Consider the following 16,644-nt stretch of genomic DNA (forward strand, 5'->3'; position numbering starts at 1 on the left):
TATTTTAACATTAATGAATGTTTTTCAGGGAACTCTATAAATATACATATAGTGCAGTACACATATTGATGATTGATGTCAGAAGGGATAGACAATGTGTGTACTTTATGTGAAGCATTTTCAAACTGCTCAGATTTATGAATTGCTTGCTCAATAGAAGATAGTTAGTAAAGAATAGTGTGGGAAAGTTTGGTTCAAATAGATTGTTGGAAAGTCAAGGACTGCCTGGATTTTGTTTCAAAAAATTGCTTAGATTTTGTAATATAAATTTCTAAATATTTTATTTGCAGTTTAAAATGTTTGACTTTGAGACTAATTCAGTTAATTCCTTCTTTTTAATTAATGAAGAAGCAGAATAGATTACTGATCAGAATAGTGCTGATCAGAATAGATTACTGGTAATCTTCCTTTTTTCATGGTGCTGCAAGAAAATTGAGAAACGGATTTGTTTTGATGGTTAAGTCATTAATTTGAATTTTTCTGCTTGGTAATGATTGATTTTTTAAAATTAAAATCAATTTTGTATTTTGTTTATTCATACAGTAACAACAGTTTTTTTTTACTTTATAATGGCATTGTTACTTTTCTGAAAAGTTACTATGCTGTCTTATGATGAATGATTTTTTACTTATTTATTTTAAGATTATACAAGGTGTGGCTACTAAATAATGAAACTAATGCTGTAAAATATTTTATTTTAAATTTATATGTATTTAATTATTATCCTCTTCAGTATACACCCCTCCTCTATCCCTACAACGCTCCATGCAAATTTCCCATTGTTCGAAACAGTGCTGGAGGTCTTCTGTAAGCTCTTTCATGATGCATGCCGCTTTTTTTTTTTTACAGCCTCAATGGTCTGAAATCTTGTTCCTTTTAATGCAGATTTGACTTTGGGGAAAAGCCAAAAGTCATATGTTAGGTCAGGTGAATAAGTGGATGGTCTAACACTGGGATGTTATACTTGGCATATTGACAGAGATTGCAGTGAGAGCCGGTGCATTGTTCTTCTGATGAAGAACCCATGACTTGTTCTTCCACAATTTGGGTCATTTTTTTCTTATTTTTTCACGGAATTGGTCAAGGACCTTGAATAAAGACAAGTGTAGTTAACCGACAGTCAGACAGGATCAGATTACCAATTTTTATTCATTTTTGATGTGGAAGAGCGATCCAGGTGAACATCATCTTCAACATTTTCTTGGCCATCTTGAAAATGCTTAAACCATTCAAAAGATTAAACCTTTTGTATTATGAAAACAGTTTTAAATCTTTCACACTCTTAATTATAGTCATCTGAAACTATTGTACTCAAGCCAGGGCCACTGGTAACTAATGGTAGCTTTCATAGGCAATTCCCTTGTATTTTGGTGGTTATTCTATTTATTAATCAAACAAAATGAAAAGGGCAGATTGCCAGGTTTTTAGAAAAGAAAAAATAGTCGTTTTCTGGAACTTGGCGGATATTTAAAACATAAAATTAGACATTTTTTTCAGTGTGCACAAGTTGTATTATTTTCACTTACAAGACTAAGCGGTAACTCACTATCAACTCATATATTCACAAAGCATTTATTTAATATTAGATGTCACAGTTGAATTTTACTTATTTGAGTAGATTAGTTTGTAAGCATTCATCAGATTACTTTATATTATACACTTCTTACTTTTATCTTGTTTTGCGAGTGAATGAATGAATTGTGAATGTGTGTGAATGAGTGAATTGATAAATCTTAGCTGCTCTTTTTCACTAATTAAGAATTAAATAGAGAAGATTTATTGCAACTGTACTGACAATTTAATTTTTGAATTGAATTGTTTAATTGTAAGTTGAAGTTGAAATATCAAATGGCCACTTAATAAAACTATGTAGTTGATTGTTCTTATAATCTTTGCATCAATTACTGTACTGACTGTATTAAGTTCAGACTTGGCTTCACAAAATAATTCATTTTTGAAGACAGTTTTTTAGCAATAAAACATATTAATATATATTAAAAGAAGACTTAAAACCAGCAATGGCTCTGACTTACTTTGATGGAGAATGTTTTCCTGTGACAAGAGAGACATCATCAGTCTATTTATGTTTAATAGAAAGTAAAAAAATTGTAGTTAATAAAACAGTAGTTATTAAAAAAAAATAAAATTAGTCCTTGCTAAAATTTATCTTCTTAGGTGTTTTTGTTTCAGGAATAAATAAGAATTCATATATTTATTTATTCTATCATAATAATACTAGAACATAAATTATATTTTACATATAAACTGTAAACTTTTAAATAAACTCATGAAAAGTTTATTTAAATGTCATTAATGAAGAGCGAGTGATTACTCAAATAAATTGCATAAGTATTTTACTTAAATAACAGTTAAACAAAATTTGACAGCCTTTTTATAAGTTACACTGGTTTATTTAAAATTAAAGTTATTACTTTTATTGTTGGTGGCCAAACAGGGGTTCTAATACCTTTTCTAGGCATTTTATGTTATTTCTGTAAGTTCTTGTAAAGATTGCTTATTATTCCCTTATAACTTATGATTCTGCAACACATGGAACATCTCAGGTTTTGCTGGAAGGTGAACGATATGAAATAAGGTAAAATGCCAAAAACTATGTTTAATTCTGGTTCCTATGAGATATCCCTCCTCGTATAGATCATTGAAGTTAAACACGATTAGGTGCTGATTCATCACATGGTGTTGACTTTAATTAATGGTTAATGAATTCAGTATTTGATGCTGTTTATATCTCAAATCTCACTAACAAACATAAAACTTTTTCAAATGTTGGGTATATTTTGTACCAGAGAGAGAGATTAATTTATTTTTTCATGATTTCACACATCTGTTTGGGTATTCTTTTTATACCCAAAAAAATTACACAATTTATATATACATGACTGCCAAAGATATAAAAAACAATTTCAATTTCACATGCAGGCTTTGAATGTGATAAACAAAATGGGAATCATATTAAAAAAAGAAGAGATCATATTAAAAAAAAAATAATAAACACTTTGTTTGAAATAGAAAAAAAAGTAATAAAAATAAATTCTTACTTTACAAACTTGAAAAGTTGTTATAATAAATTAATAAGTTGAAAATAATAATTAGTAATTTGTTTTAAAATGAACAGTTAAATTTTGATTATAATAATTGGATTAAGGAATTTATACACCTGATGCACAGTTCTCATTACTTAAAATAGCAATTTTGTAATAAATAAATAAATAGATAAAATAAATTATTGTACTAGCAACAGAGTAATATAAGTAGTAATCGGTTTTAAACTGGACCTGACAGAAAGCAGCAGCATAACTATATGATTTTAATCTAATATAATGTTCATTTACTATTTTTTAAATTTATTTTGTAAGTAGAATGATTCAACTATTTAGGATCCAGAATAATGAAAGATATCTGTTGTATAACACAGGTAAGAATTAGAGTAGCAATGGCAAAGGAACACTTTAACAGGAGGAGATTACTACACAGAAAAAAGAATTAAACAAGAAATTAAGGAAGATGCTAACAAAGTGCTAAGTATGGAATGTAGCATTGTATGGTACTGAAACATGAGCACTAAGGAAGAAGGATGGTAGAAGATTAGAAGCATTTGAAATGTGAATATGGAGAAAAATGTAAGGTGGAAGATAAAATAAGAAATGAAGTACTGTGAAATGAAATATTGGGTGGAAAAAGGCAAAAGCTAAGATAAGGTGAGAAGAAAGATAAGGTGAGTTGGTTGCGGCACTAGTTGAGAGGAGAATGTCTGCTGAAGATTGTAATTGAGGGAAAAGTGAGTTAAGGGAACAAAAGATGAAGAAGGAAGTATCAGATGATAGATTCAATTAAGATTGGAAAAAGATATGAAAACATTTAGAAATTGGTACAGAAACACGAAGCATTGAGGACTGTAAAGTGAAATCATACCATACATATATACATGTTGTATAAGGACCTGCCAGAAGGCAGAAACATTGATCGATTAATTTTGTAATTACAGAAGAAGCACTAATGTATACATCAAAGTTTTTAATTGAAAAAAAATAAAAATGCAGTCATTGATGTAAGATAGTCTTTAGTTTATAGTTATCATATTACTTTGTTTGCAAGGTTTTATTTTAATAAAGTATTTATTGAATATAAAAATATGTTTTCCACTGTGATAACTAGTGTTGTGTGAGTTACACTACACTTACCTAGACCTATTTCTAGGTATACATGAATAATAAGAACACTATCGTAATTGTAAAACAACCCTGTTATGATTTAGTTTCTTCTCAATACTCTTAAGCCAGCTAGCAGTTTATTGTATTTCTTGTCAAAGTTTAGAAAGTTCAGTTGATGTGCAGGTGGGGATGAATTGCTGGCTTTTTGCTATCTACAACATTTTGTTGCAGAACATTATGTCCTTCATTACATTATTAGCAGTATCAGAACACCATTTCAGACTCTCTCCCCTCCCAGGTAGGATTACTGCGAATCTATATGTTTATGCTTTCTAAACTTTGAAAAATAATAAAAGTATATTTTTTGATTTAAAATAAAAATGTCTAATGAACCTTAAGATATGTACTTAATTCTAATAAAAGTTATCACTAACTATTCAACTATGTTATAGCTGTGAATATTGCTGTTCAAACAGATATTATGAGTATTTTTATTTAACAAAAGCTGTTACTTGAAAAATACATAAAAAATTGTAAGAATTTTATTTTCTATAAAAATATTTTTTCATGGTTCTCAAAAACCTAAATTACTAACAGTACTTAATAATCTTTTTTTTTAACATAAAACTGCTTGATATAGCATCCCAAAGGTGATATTCTACTTGTTTTTTAATTGTTAGTAATTTTTATTAATATTTTAAATAAATAAAAAAAAATAATGTTACTTTGTTTTTTGCCTCTAGAATTATGATTTGTTTAACAATAGCTGATTATAGTGCTGTAATATTATTAAAGCCGTAGTATATTAATATGCTTAATAATGTTATAAGTGTTGTTTATGTACTTGGTTTTAACCATTGCATAATGTGATGTGTGAACTGTGGTTTTATTCGTAATAATTAAGTATTCTTATTTATTGTTATTTAAAATTAAAGTTTTCAAAGTTGTAATTTATTTTTTGTTTTTAGTTTTGGAAATTTCTCTGATAGTAGTGTTTTAAGTATTTTTTATAAAATGTAATAGTACATAATAGATGAATAAAATTTTGTATTAAAGTTTAAATAAACTTGAAAAAGATTAATTTGTTTGCCTAGCACTGGCTGTTATATCAAGAATGATAAAAGTTTTATTTATTTCTTAGTTATTTTTTTCTCTTTAATTTCATTGAATTTGTAAATATTTTCAAAATAAGTATACTTGAAATACTTATTATTTTTTTTTTTATTAATTAAATTTATTTTTATATATTACAGGAGGCAGGTGAAGAAATCTAAATCTGTTATACAGTTATTACTATTTGGTGATGAAGTAACTGAAGAAGATATTAAATCAAAAAATGTTCGCCAAACAGGTGATTTTAATTAATTTTTTAGTTTTTTTGTACAGAGTGTTTCTAAAATGGTGGTGGGTTGCCTATACTTTTTCAGATTCTACTTGTAAAACTAAACAAAAGATATCCTTAGGAAAAATTGTGATTTCTGCTTCGTTCTCCCCGTGTCTGCCATTTTGTTATTTTTATATAAAAATTTATATAAATCTGAAGTTTGGAGAGAGGAATCACATTAATATTTGGTAAGCGTCTTTGTAATAAAGTTTTAAAATAAGAAAAAAAATCAGGAATTAAATACTTTTGCAAATTACAAAATGGCGACCATGTTTATTTTTAAATTCGTTATATCTCTGTAAATATTAGTTTTATCAAAATTTATGTTATTTGCCAAAATATTAAGCCTCTTATTTAGAACAAAATGACATTTTATTTTTTTAAATTGGTTAACAAATAGCTGAGTTATGGCAGAAAATTGATGTAATTTTGTGTGTGTTTTCATATCCTTTATAAAACTTCATAGAACTTTATGTTCAGTTCGATTAAATATTAGTTGTTTTTATTTCTTGTTAATTCTAGTATTGTAAATTAGTATCAAATTAAGTAATAATTTTCTCACAATAAGATTTAATATTAAATAATAATAAAATAATTGATATTAATTTTTCACTTTTGAATAACTTTACAGAGCGACTGTTACTGTTGATCATGTTAACTATGTAAAAATGAAGCTTCTTTCAATAGGAATGGTGTTCAAAACTATCACAATTAGCATATCTGGAGTGTCAAGAAACCTCGTGATACCTTCCAAAGTAGCCATCAACAAAGATTTTCCCTGAACATATGGGCAGGTATTTTTAGACTATTTTTTTGGATCCTGTTCTACCAAATCATTTAAATGGAAAAAATTATCTTGCTCATTTAACTGAAAATCTTCCACATTTTTTGGAAGACCTATCCCTATAATTAAGAGGAAATATGTGATAATGTGCTGGAGCTCCATCACCACGATGGAGTTCCAGTACATTCAGTCAGTTGCTATAGATTTCCTGCATGAAACTTTCCATGAAAAATTGATAGGCTGTGGAGAGCCCGATCACCTGACTTAAACCCTCTTGACTGCTACCTGTGAGGTCATTTGAAACATTTTATGGTTTATTCAACTCAACATTGAGGATCTTCAACAAAAAGGATCTAAAATGAATTTCAAGAAATTAGGAATACTCCTGGAATTTTGAAATGGTTAAAGACAACCTCTCAGAAAAAGACTGGAGACTTTTATAATTTCTAATGGTGGACACTTGAACATCTCTGATAACTTCTAACAATTTTTAACTGTTTAAGTACACCTAATTTTCTACAATAATTAATGTAACATTATCGCAGGTAGCTGGTTTATTTTTTAAATTATTAGGTCTATTATTGTGAAAAAATTATTAATTAATTTGATACTAATTTACAATATTAGAATTAACAAGAAATAAAAACAATATTTAATCGAATTGAACATAAAGTGAAGGACATGAAAACATGCAAAATTACAACATCAATTTTCTGCCATAAATTGGCTATTTGTTAACTAATTTAAAAAAATAAAATGTCATTTTGTTGAAAATAAAAGGCTTAATATTTTAGTAAATAACATAAATTTTAATAAAACTAATATTTACAGGTATATAACGGATTGAAAAATAAACATGACTGCTATTTTATAATTTGCGAAGGTATGTTCCTGATTTATTGGTCATTTTAAAACTTTATTACCAGGACGCATAGCAAATATTAATTTGATTCCTCTAACCTAACTTGAGATGTAAATTTTTATATAAAAATAACAAAATGGCGGACAAGGGGAGAACAAAAAAAAAATTGCCATTTTTCCTAAGGATATCTTTTGTTTAATTTTACAAGTGTTATCCAATAAAGTATAGCCAGCCCACCATTTTAAAAACATCCTGTATATATAATCTTGTCATTATTTTTTTTTCATCTATTACTACAGAAGAGGAAGACTGGAGTGGTAAAGACAGAATCGCTGAAGGAGCTAAATACCATACTGGAAATTGCATTCCAGAGGTGCTTCAAAGATTGGAATAAGCAAGCGTTGGCACAAATGTATTGTATCTGAAAAGGAGTACTCTGAAGGTGACAAAGTCAATATTGATGTATAAGTAAAGATTTTTTGAAAAAACTAAAATTCGGCATATTTTTTTATCAAACCTCGTACATCACCTTCAAAGTATACATTATCTTCTTATATGTGTAATTTGTCACCTTCTTTTTTTGATTTAGAAATTACTAAATTTCTTCCTCTGTATATATAATAAGAAATTTTTGCCCTGTATAATAAAAGTATGTGAAAAAATACAAATATAAAGGCATCCAAACATAGTCCAATATTTACTTAGACTCTTTACATGGACTGCTATTTACTTTTACTTGTTCTTCTATATTTGCTGATGACTATTTAACAGTCAAAATGTGCATCTATTTTTAAATTTTATTTTTTGTAAGTAATTCTTAAGCAAACTTTTCTTTCATAGTTCTTGTAATAAATTGAAAAGATACATACATAAAAAAAATAGAAGAATCCCAGGCAGGTGATGGTAAACTACGTTTTCTTTTATGCCAATTTTCCCAAAACATCGAATTATCAGTCTAATAGGAACAGGGAATAGTATTTTGAAAATAAAATGTATGAAATAAGAATGCACTTCATTAACACTTTTTTATCCATATTTATCACTATATTCTTATCACATTTTTATAAAAAATTATGCATATACGAATAATTGTGTGATGTACAATAATGTTTGATCAAAAAATATGTGAAATTTTAGTTTTTCTCAAAAAAATGTTTATTTATTCATCAATATTGATTCACCTTCAAAGTACACTCCTTTTCAAATACAATACATTTACGCCAGTGCTTTCTCCAATCTTCAAAGCAGGCTCTGGAACACAATTTCTGATATGGTGTTCAGCTCCTTCAGTGATTCTGCCTTTATTTCTTCAATGTTGGTAAAGTGTCTTTCATGGTTCTTTTCAGCTTGGGGAATAGGAAGAAGTCACAGGGAAGATGTCTGGTGAATACAGAGACTGAGGCATCATAATGGTGTTGTTTTTGGTCAAAAATTCAATACTTAGAATAAGTAGTGAAGTGTGAGCAGTGCATTATTGTGGTGCGATTCCATGAATTGTCGCTACAAATCGGGTGTTTTCTTCACACAAACAGCGTAGAACTTCCAGATAGTAATCCTTGTTGATTCTCTGATACTAATTCAGCAATTGTCCATAATCATTTTGTTATTTTTTCAATATTGTTGTCAGTTGTTGATGTGCTGGGGTGTCCAGGGCACTCATCATCTTGAATGTCTTCACCGCCCTCTTGAAAACATTTGTAGCAATTGTAAACACTTGTTTTGTTCATACTGAATGTTGTCAAAAGCAACATTCAATATTTCCAATGCGGTGCTGCACTTTATTACATTCTTAAAGCGAAACTTAATGCAAATTCAGAATTTTCCATTTTTTCCACAAGTTAAAAATCGCCGACCATACACTAGTAGTCTTTTTGAAAGCCAACAATAAACTAAGTATTCAATGTGGCTACCAATGTACATACATTTAGGACAAGTGTACAAATACAGAAAAAAAAATTGTGATAATTGGACTTGTAAAGCAAATTAAAAATTCCATGTATTTTTTGATCAAATCTTGTATAATGTGCATTATGTGAAATAATAAGTGAATTTAATATTTGTTAAGTAAATTTTACATAAAAAGTGGGTAGGTCGACCAAATTTTGGAACATAAAAATGAGGAAAGAACATAAAAGTGAATCTGTAAAGTAACGGTTAAAGTTGAATCAACAGTTAAGAAATAGAAAACTTATTTCTGTAGATGATTAGGGCTTCAGTTAATGTCTAAACTAAATACCAAATGTGATAGTTAATGGAGGTAGGCCTTAATTTCAACTTAGATGTGAGGTTATCAAATATAATTATCCAAGTTTACAAAGCTCTGTAACAATTGTGTTACTGCCTGATCTCTCTTATTTAGATTATGTAAGGTATTACAAACAGTAATTTAATTTTTCCTTTTCCTTTCTTTATTCTCATTTTTGTGATTGTAGTTTATTTATGTGTACGCTTTTTAACAGATAAGTTAATTTTGCTTGTACAAAAATTACAAGTTGTTAATAACATGGTTAGTGAATTTATACTTAGAGTTTATCATTGTTTGATTTATTATTACCATATAAATAAAATTTATAAAATATATGTAATAAAATTATAAAGCAGGGGACTATGTTTTTTTTATAATGCAACTCAGCTAAACTATTAATAAATATATTAGCAGTTTGTAATTTCAATAGTTTATTGTTACCAGCCCAAAACGTTTTTCCTTTTGCTTTATTTACTGTTTGAGGCAATTTATTTACATAGTCATTTTTCTCTGCATGTTTTGAGAAAGGTATTCTCACAAAATTTATTGGTTAATATTTTCAATAACGAGTGATGACACAAAGTTAGTATAAATTTAATTTATATTGATAGTTTATATGAAATTTATGGTGATTAATTTTCTTACCCAATTTATGACTTCAATAAAAATAAAAAATAAAACAAAATTAGTTATAGTACAAGATAGTATATGGTATTGAATTTGTTAAGATTACTATTGCTGGAAGAAAATAGCATTTTTCTACATTTCATTAATTCAGTTTGTAACAGGCATAAAGATATTAACAATAAATCCTTGTTTTTCTATTGAAAAATGAGATTTCTTTTTTATTTGAAGATTATTTATTTTTCAGAAAATGCCTTCAATACTTGGGGAAAATGAGTAGAAACAATTATTAATTTATGATTAATTATTAAATTTAAAAAATTAATTCAAAGATTTATTTTACACACATGAAATTCATTTTAGTAAAGTTTTAATAATTATTAAAACAAAAGTGTACAGTATTATAGTAAAGGAATTAACAATAATTCATTTACTTTTTTAAATAAAGAATTATGTGGTTATTTACTTTACTATTGAAGTGTATGATGCATACATGAGAAATAATATTTCATTTATGTTTTTTCATATTATGTATATTAAAAGAGACCCAAATAAAATTGGATTTTCATAGTCGGACTAGTCTGGAAAATCCATGTAGCAGTTTCATGTTTTATTTTCCTCTCTGCATGTTAATTAAAGAATATAGGTAATCTGAAAGAATATCCAAAGAATATATTAAATAGAAGCTCAAGAAAAGAGAAATTTAAAAAAAAGAATTTATTAAAAATTTTTGAGATTACTTTGTGTGCAGGTGTTTTTTTTGTTTTATTTTTATTATATTATTACCATTTTAACATTTTCATTCAGATTAACATTTTATTGTAATATGTACTTCACTAAACTTAATATTCAAATTAGATGTACAAGTGAAAAGTTTTGTCACGTGAATAGGTTGGTTTTGAACAGAAATTTTATTATGAGCATATATTTTGTATTTGAAGACAGTTTTTTGCCACTTGTCTCCATTCAAATTATATATATTTTTTAAATCTTAATTTTTTTACAGCAAACTGTAGAGACTTCAAACAAGCATGTATAATAATGCAAATAATGTTAAATTTAAAATATGAGCAAGCAAAAATCGTAAATCTGACATTGTACAATTACTCATATTACACCTTATTTACTTCCATATTATGCCTTATTATTTAATTATAATAATATGAATAATTTTACTTATATTCTTTGTGTAAAAGAATTGATCACGTACATTGGATGAAGACGACTTTTCTAGTTCACTAATCTGTTATGACTATTTGTTTCTTGTCAGTATTTCTATTGTTTAATTACATTCAGTGTATAGTATTATATATTATTTATTAAGATTTTAATTTTGTTGCTTTATTTTTTGATTTGAATCAAGAAATCTTGGTAGACCTACGTGAAGCAATACTACAAGTAGCCAGACACTTTTTATCAACCGATCCTAAACTTAGCAAAGATATTGTGCTTGTTCCTGATTATAGTATTGAAAGTCATGCCAGAGATCATGATCAGTATCTTGATGTATCACGCACTCGTAAACGCAGGGCAAAAGCATTATTAGGTAAAGTAATTTCAGTTATTATATTTTTTAATGATTATATAATAATAATAAATATTATGGATGCATTGCTAATTTTATTTTATGTTAGAATAAAATTACAGATTTGAAAACTTCACAAAAACCACCAGATTTTTAAATTTTTTAGAAAAAAAAAATGGTTGTAAAAAATTCTTTGGTAAAATATTATAATAATAAAATATATTTTTAATTCTGGTAAATGCGGACTTATACCCAAGTACAGCTTTCTAGCCACTATTTTGTTTAAATGAATAAGGAATTTTATATTATGTGAAAAACATCAACCTGAACAGGGTTTGAACTATAATAATAGGTATCATAAGTAGACATCTCCTCTTATAATATAAGTGCCTGTATTGTTGGTTCTATTATTTATAGAATTAAAAAAAAGCTAATTTTTAGTTCTAAAGCGATTATTACTTATTTCTACAAGACCTCTCTCTATGAATTATGAGACCTTGCCGATGGTGAGGGGGCTTCAGTGCTCAGTGTTACAGTGTAGCTGAACCGAAGGTGCAACCATATCGGAGAGGCATCTGCTGAAAGAGGGCAGCAGCTCTTTCAGTGGTTGTTAAGGGCGTAGGTCGGAGGTCTTAAACAGCTATATCAACATCACTCACTTTTCTGAGTACTGAGCAGCTGAAAGCAATGGAAAACTACAGCTGCTTTCTTTCCAAGAAAATGTAACTTTCTATAGTAACAAAGGTGGAGGTGCCTGCCTTGGTAAAATATTCCAGAGATAAACTAGTCCCCTGTTTGGATCTCCGGGCAGGAACTATTAAGGAAGGGGTCACCAGAAAATTAAAAAAATAATATTCTTGGAGTCGGAGCATGGAATTTTAGAAGTCTAAAAAGGGTTGGTTGGTTAAAAAACTGAAAGAGGAAAATGGATTGAGTAAATGTAGATGTAGCAAGAATTAGCGAGGTTCGGTGGGAAGAGGAAAATGACTTTTGGTCAGGTAATTTTATAATAATTAACTCAGCTTCAAATAAAGGACAGGCAGGAGTAGGTTTTGTGATGAACAAGAAGATAGGGAAGAGAATAGAATACTTCAAAATGCAGAGCGATAGAATCATTGTAATAAGGATGAAATCAAACCCTAAGCCAACAACGATTGTTAAAGTCTATATGCTTACAAATGCCTATGATGATGATGATGATGATGAGATAGAGTGTGTATACAAAGAAATTGACAAGCAATTAAACACATAAAAGATGATGAAAATTTAATAATAGTTGGAGATTGGAATGTAACATTGGAAAAGGCAAGGAAGGAAATATTGTGGATGAATACTGGCTGGGCAAAAGGAATGAAAGAGGTGACTGACTTATTGAGTTTTGCACAAAGTATAATTTAGTAATTGCAAACACCCAGTTTAAAAATCAGAATAGAAGAATATACAGAAGATGGGCGATAGTGCAACGTATCAGATACATTATATCATGATTAAACAAAGATTTAGAATTCAACTTGTCAACTGCAAAGCTTATCCTGAAGCAGACATTGATAGTAACAATAATTTAATGATAATGAAATATAGATTGGTGTTTAAAAACCTGAAAAAAAGGTGGCAGATGAATCGGTGGAATTTAGAGAAGCTTGAGGAAGAGGAGGTAAAAAAGATTTTTGAAGGGGACATCGCAAGAGGTCTGAGTAAAAAAGGTAAGGTAGAAAATATAGAAGAAAAATGGGAGAATGTTAAACAGGAAATTCTTAAATATAAGCAAACAGGCAAAACAAAGAGAACTGTTAGAAAACCTTGGATATCAAAGAATATATTGGAGCTCATTGAAGGAGGTCGAAAAGGATGAAAAGGGAGATACAATATTGAGATCTGAATTTAAGAGAGATTTGAATGGCAGAAAGGCTCTTGGGGCAGACAAAATACCTGCAGAATTACTGTGCAGTACAGGTGAAGATGCAATAGATAGATTATACGAACTGGTGTATAATATTTATGAAAAAGGGAATGTTATGTCATACTTCAAAAAGAGTGTTATTGTCATCATACCAAAGAAAGTAGGAGCAGATAAATGTGAAAAATACAGAACAATTAGCTTAACTACTCGCGCATCAAAAATCTTAACTAAAATTCTGTACAGAAGAATTGAGAGGAGAGTGTAAGAAGTGTTAGGAGAAGACTAATTTGGTTTCAGGAAAAGTATAGGGACAAGGGAAGCAATTTTAGCACTCAGATTAATAGTAAAAAGAAGATTAAAGAAAAACAAACCAACATACTTGCCATTTACAGACATAGAAAAGGCATTTGATAAGGTAGATTCTAATAAAATGTTCAGCATTTAAAAAAAATTAGGGTTGAAATATAGAGATAGACGAACAATTGCTAACATTTACATGAACCAAACTACAACAGTAATAATCGAAGAACGTAAGAAAGAAGCTATAATAAAAAAGTGAGTCCGACAAGGATGTTCCATATCCCCCATTACTTTTTAATCTTTACATAGAACTAGAAGTTAATGATGTTAAAGAACAATTTAGATCCAGAGTAACAGTGCAAGGTGAAAAGATAAAGATGTTACGATTTGCCGATGATATAGTAATTATTGCTAAGAGTAAAAATTATTTAGAAGAGACAATGAAAGACATGGATGAAGTCCTACGCAAGAACTATTGAATGAAAATAAACAAGAACAAAACAAAAGTAATGAAATGTACTAGAAACAATATAGATCAACCACTGAACATAAAAACAGGAAGAGAAAAGATTATGGAGGTAGAAGAATTTTGTTATTTGGAAAGTAGAATTACTAAAGATGGACAAAATAGGACAGATATAAAATGCCAAATAGCACAGGTGAAACAAGCATTCAGCCAGAAATATAATTTGCTTACATCAAAAATTAATTTAAACATTAGGAAAACATTTTTGAAAGTATATGTTTGGAGTGTAGCTTTTTATGAAAGTGAAACTTGGACAATTGGAGTACCTGAGAAGAAAAGATCAGAACCTTTTGAAATGTAATGGTGTAGGAGAATGTTAAAAATTAGATAAGTGTATAAATTGACAATTGAAGAGGTGTTGTGGAAAATTGATGAAGAAGAAGTATTTGGAAAAGTATAGTTAAAAAAAGACAGACTTATAGACCACATATTAAGGCATCCTGGAATAGTCGTTTTGATATTAGAGGGATGGATAGATGGGAAAAATTGTGCAGACAGGCAATGTTTGGCATATGTAAAACAAATTGTTAGGGATGTAGTATGTAAGGGTATACCAAAATGAAATAACTGGCACTTGGTATGGAATCTTGAAGATCTGCATCAAACCAGTCAGATGACTGAAGACAAAAAATAAGGTTCTAAATTTGACTTGTATCTTATTTTTTTGTCTTTTCAAATGTATGTTTATTTTTTATTTTGTAAAAAACATTTCTCTGTTGATTCTGTACCAAGCTTTTTAATTTAAGAGCTTTTTAAACAAAAATGCATAACCATATTTTAAGTAAAAAATGATCATGTAATTTGTTGAGTCAATTTTTGATTCATTGATTATCTTCATAAACCTAAATGTTTGCTTCCCCTTTTACTTTAATTAGTTTGAACCAACCTGAACTGGAAACATCAAACACAAAAGCAAAAAAAAAATTTTTTTTTAAATACTCTTAATTTGATACTAAGTTTTATTATATCGATATAAAATGTTTATGTACAAACAAATTCCAGCTACTGGTAGACTAGTTATACTCTAGGCCTCTTCATTTTTTCCTTTCATCCCACCATTTCTTTTGTTTCTTTTTTTGGTAGATGATCTTCTCTCATTGCTTTCTTTAACACCCTCTTTTCATGTTGCTTTTGGATGTCTCTGGGTAATCTTTGTTGATTCTGGATAACCATCTCTATTTATTCTTTTGACATGCATACTCTATTGCAATCTCATTCCCCCAACTTTCTCCATTTCACTCTCCTGCTTTAGATCATTTCCTTTATCTGAATTTCTCACATCTTTTTGTAATTCTCATAATAAGTGATTAGAGGTTTGATGGAGATTCCTTCCTTTTTATTGTCTTTGAAGTTTCATTTTTCATTATTCCTTCCTCACAGATCTCATTTTCTAAGTACAATTTATAAGTATGCTTAGCATATACTAACTTAGATAATACATGTGTGCTTAGTATCCTAGTAGAATACTTGCTACATGTATGAACTTGTTACATGTGATTGTTTGGGATCCTAGTACCAAGTAGAATACTTGCTTGCTTTAGCCCATTCTGCATACTGAACTAGTTATTATTGGTGATTGAAGATCTAACTGTACATATGTGAGTTCAGTACTCTTCATTAATTATATTTATATTTTACGCTTCAATATTCCCTTTCCTAATCTCTTTTCTCAACTTCCTACTCACATATATTCCGTCATAATATTTAACGTCAATTCTATCTTAATATTTATGTATAATAATCGACTTTGCATTTTATTTCAAACTTTTTTTCCATCAGCTGGCAGTTAGTAAAAATAAGATTTGCTCTGCTTCTACCTGTTCCGAAACCATACCATTACTCACCTCTTATTGCTGTTACCTCTCTGTTTTCATACTAGCTCTATTATTGACGCTCCTCTTTAATAATTTTTGAACATAACAGAAGTGTTATGACCTTAAAATTTCTACATTATTTTTCTTACCCTTTCTAAATGTTTAATTCTCCTAAAGGGTTGCATCTGTATTGATACTTTATTAAAATTTTGTATTTTCATTGTTTGTTTATAATATTGAATTTTAATTCTTTATTCCATAAATGATTTTGCTTCTATTATTCTGTTCTGCATTTTTGGTTTTTTTGTGTGCTTGTGCGCATTTGTATATGTGGTTGTGTGTATTCCTTTAAATTGAAAAGCATTTTTAATTTCAGATTTTGAAAGGCATGATGATGATGAGTTGGGATTTCGGAAAAATGATATTATTACAATTATCAGTCAAAAAGATGAACATTGTTGGGTCGGAGAACTCAATGGACTTAGAGGTTTGACCTTATTCTTTCTGT

General features: G+C 28.6%; 1 protein-coding gene across 5 annotated transcripts in view; it reads left to right on the plus strand.

The window, feature by feature from the left end:
• Positions 1-16,644, plus strand: part of LOC142325137 (small G protein signaling modulator 3 homolog) — a 127,944-nt gene that overhangs the window by 100,124 nt on the left and 11,176 nt on the right. For all 5 annotated transcript variants that reach the window (XM_075366510.1, XM_075366511.1, XM_075366512.1 and 2 more), the window contains 3 exons: positions 5,426-5,523; positions 11,435-11,617; positions 16,513-16,623. In XM_075366510.1, coding sequence (XP_075222625.1) covers positions 5,426-5,523; positions 11,435-11,617; positions 16,513-16,623 — 392 coding nt within the window. The remainder of the gene's footprint in view (positions 1-5,425; positions 5,524-11,434; positions 11,618-16,512; positions 16,624-16,644) is intronic.

This window comes from Lycorma delicatula, chromosome 5, assembly GCF_047948215.1.
Source record: "Lycorma delicatula isolate Av1 chromosome 5, ASM4794821v1, whole genome shotgun sequence".
NCBI lineage: Eukaryota > Metazoa > Arthropoda > Insecta > Hemiptera > Fulgoridae > Lycorma > Lycorma delicatula.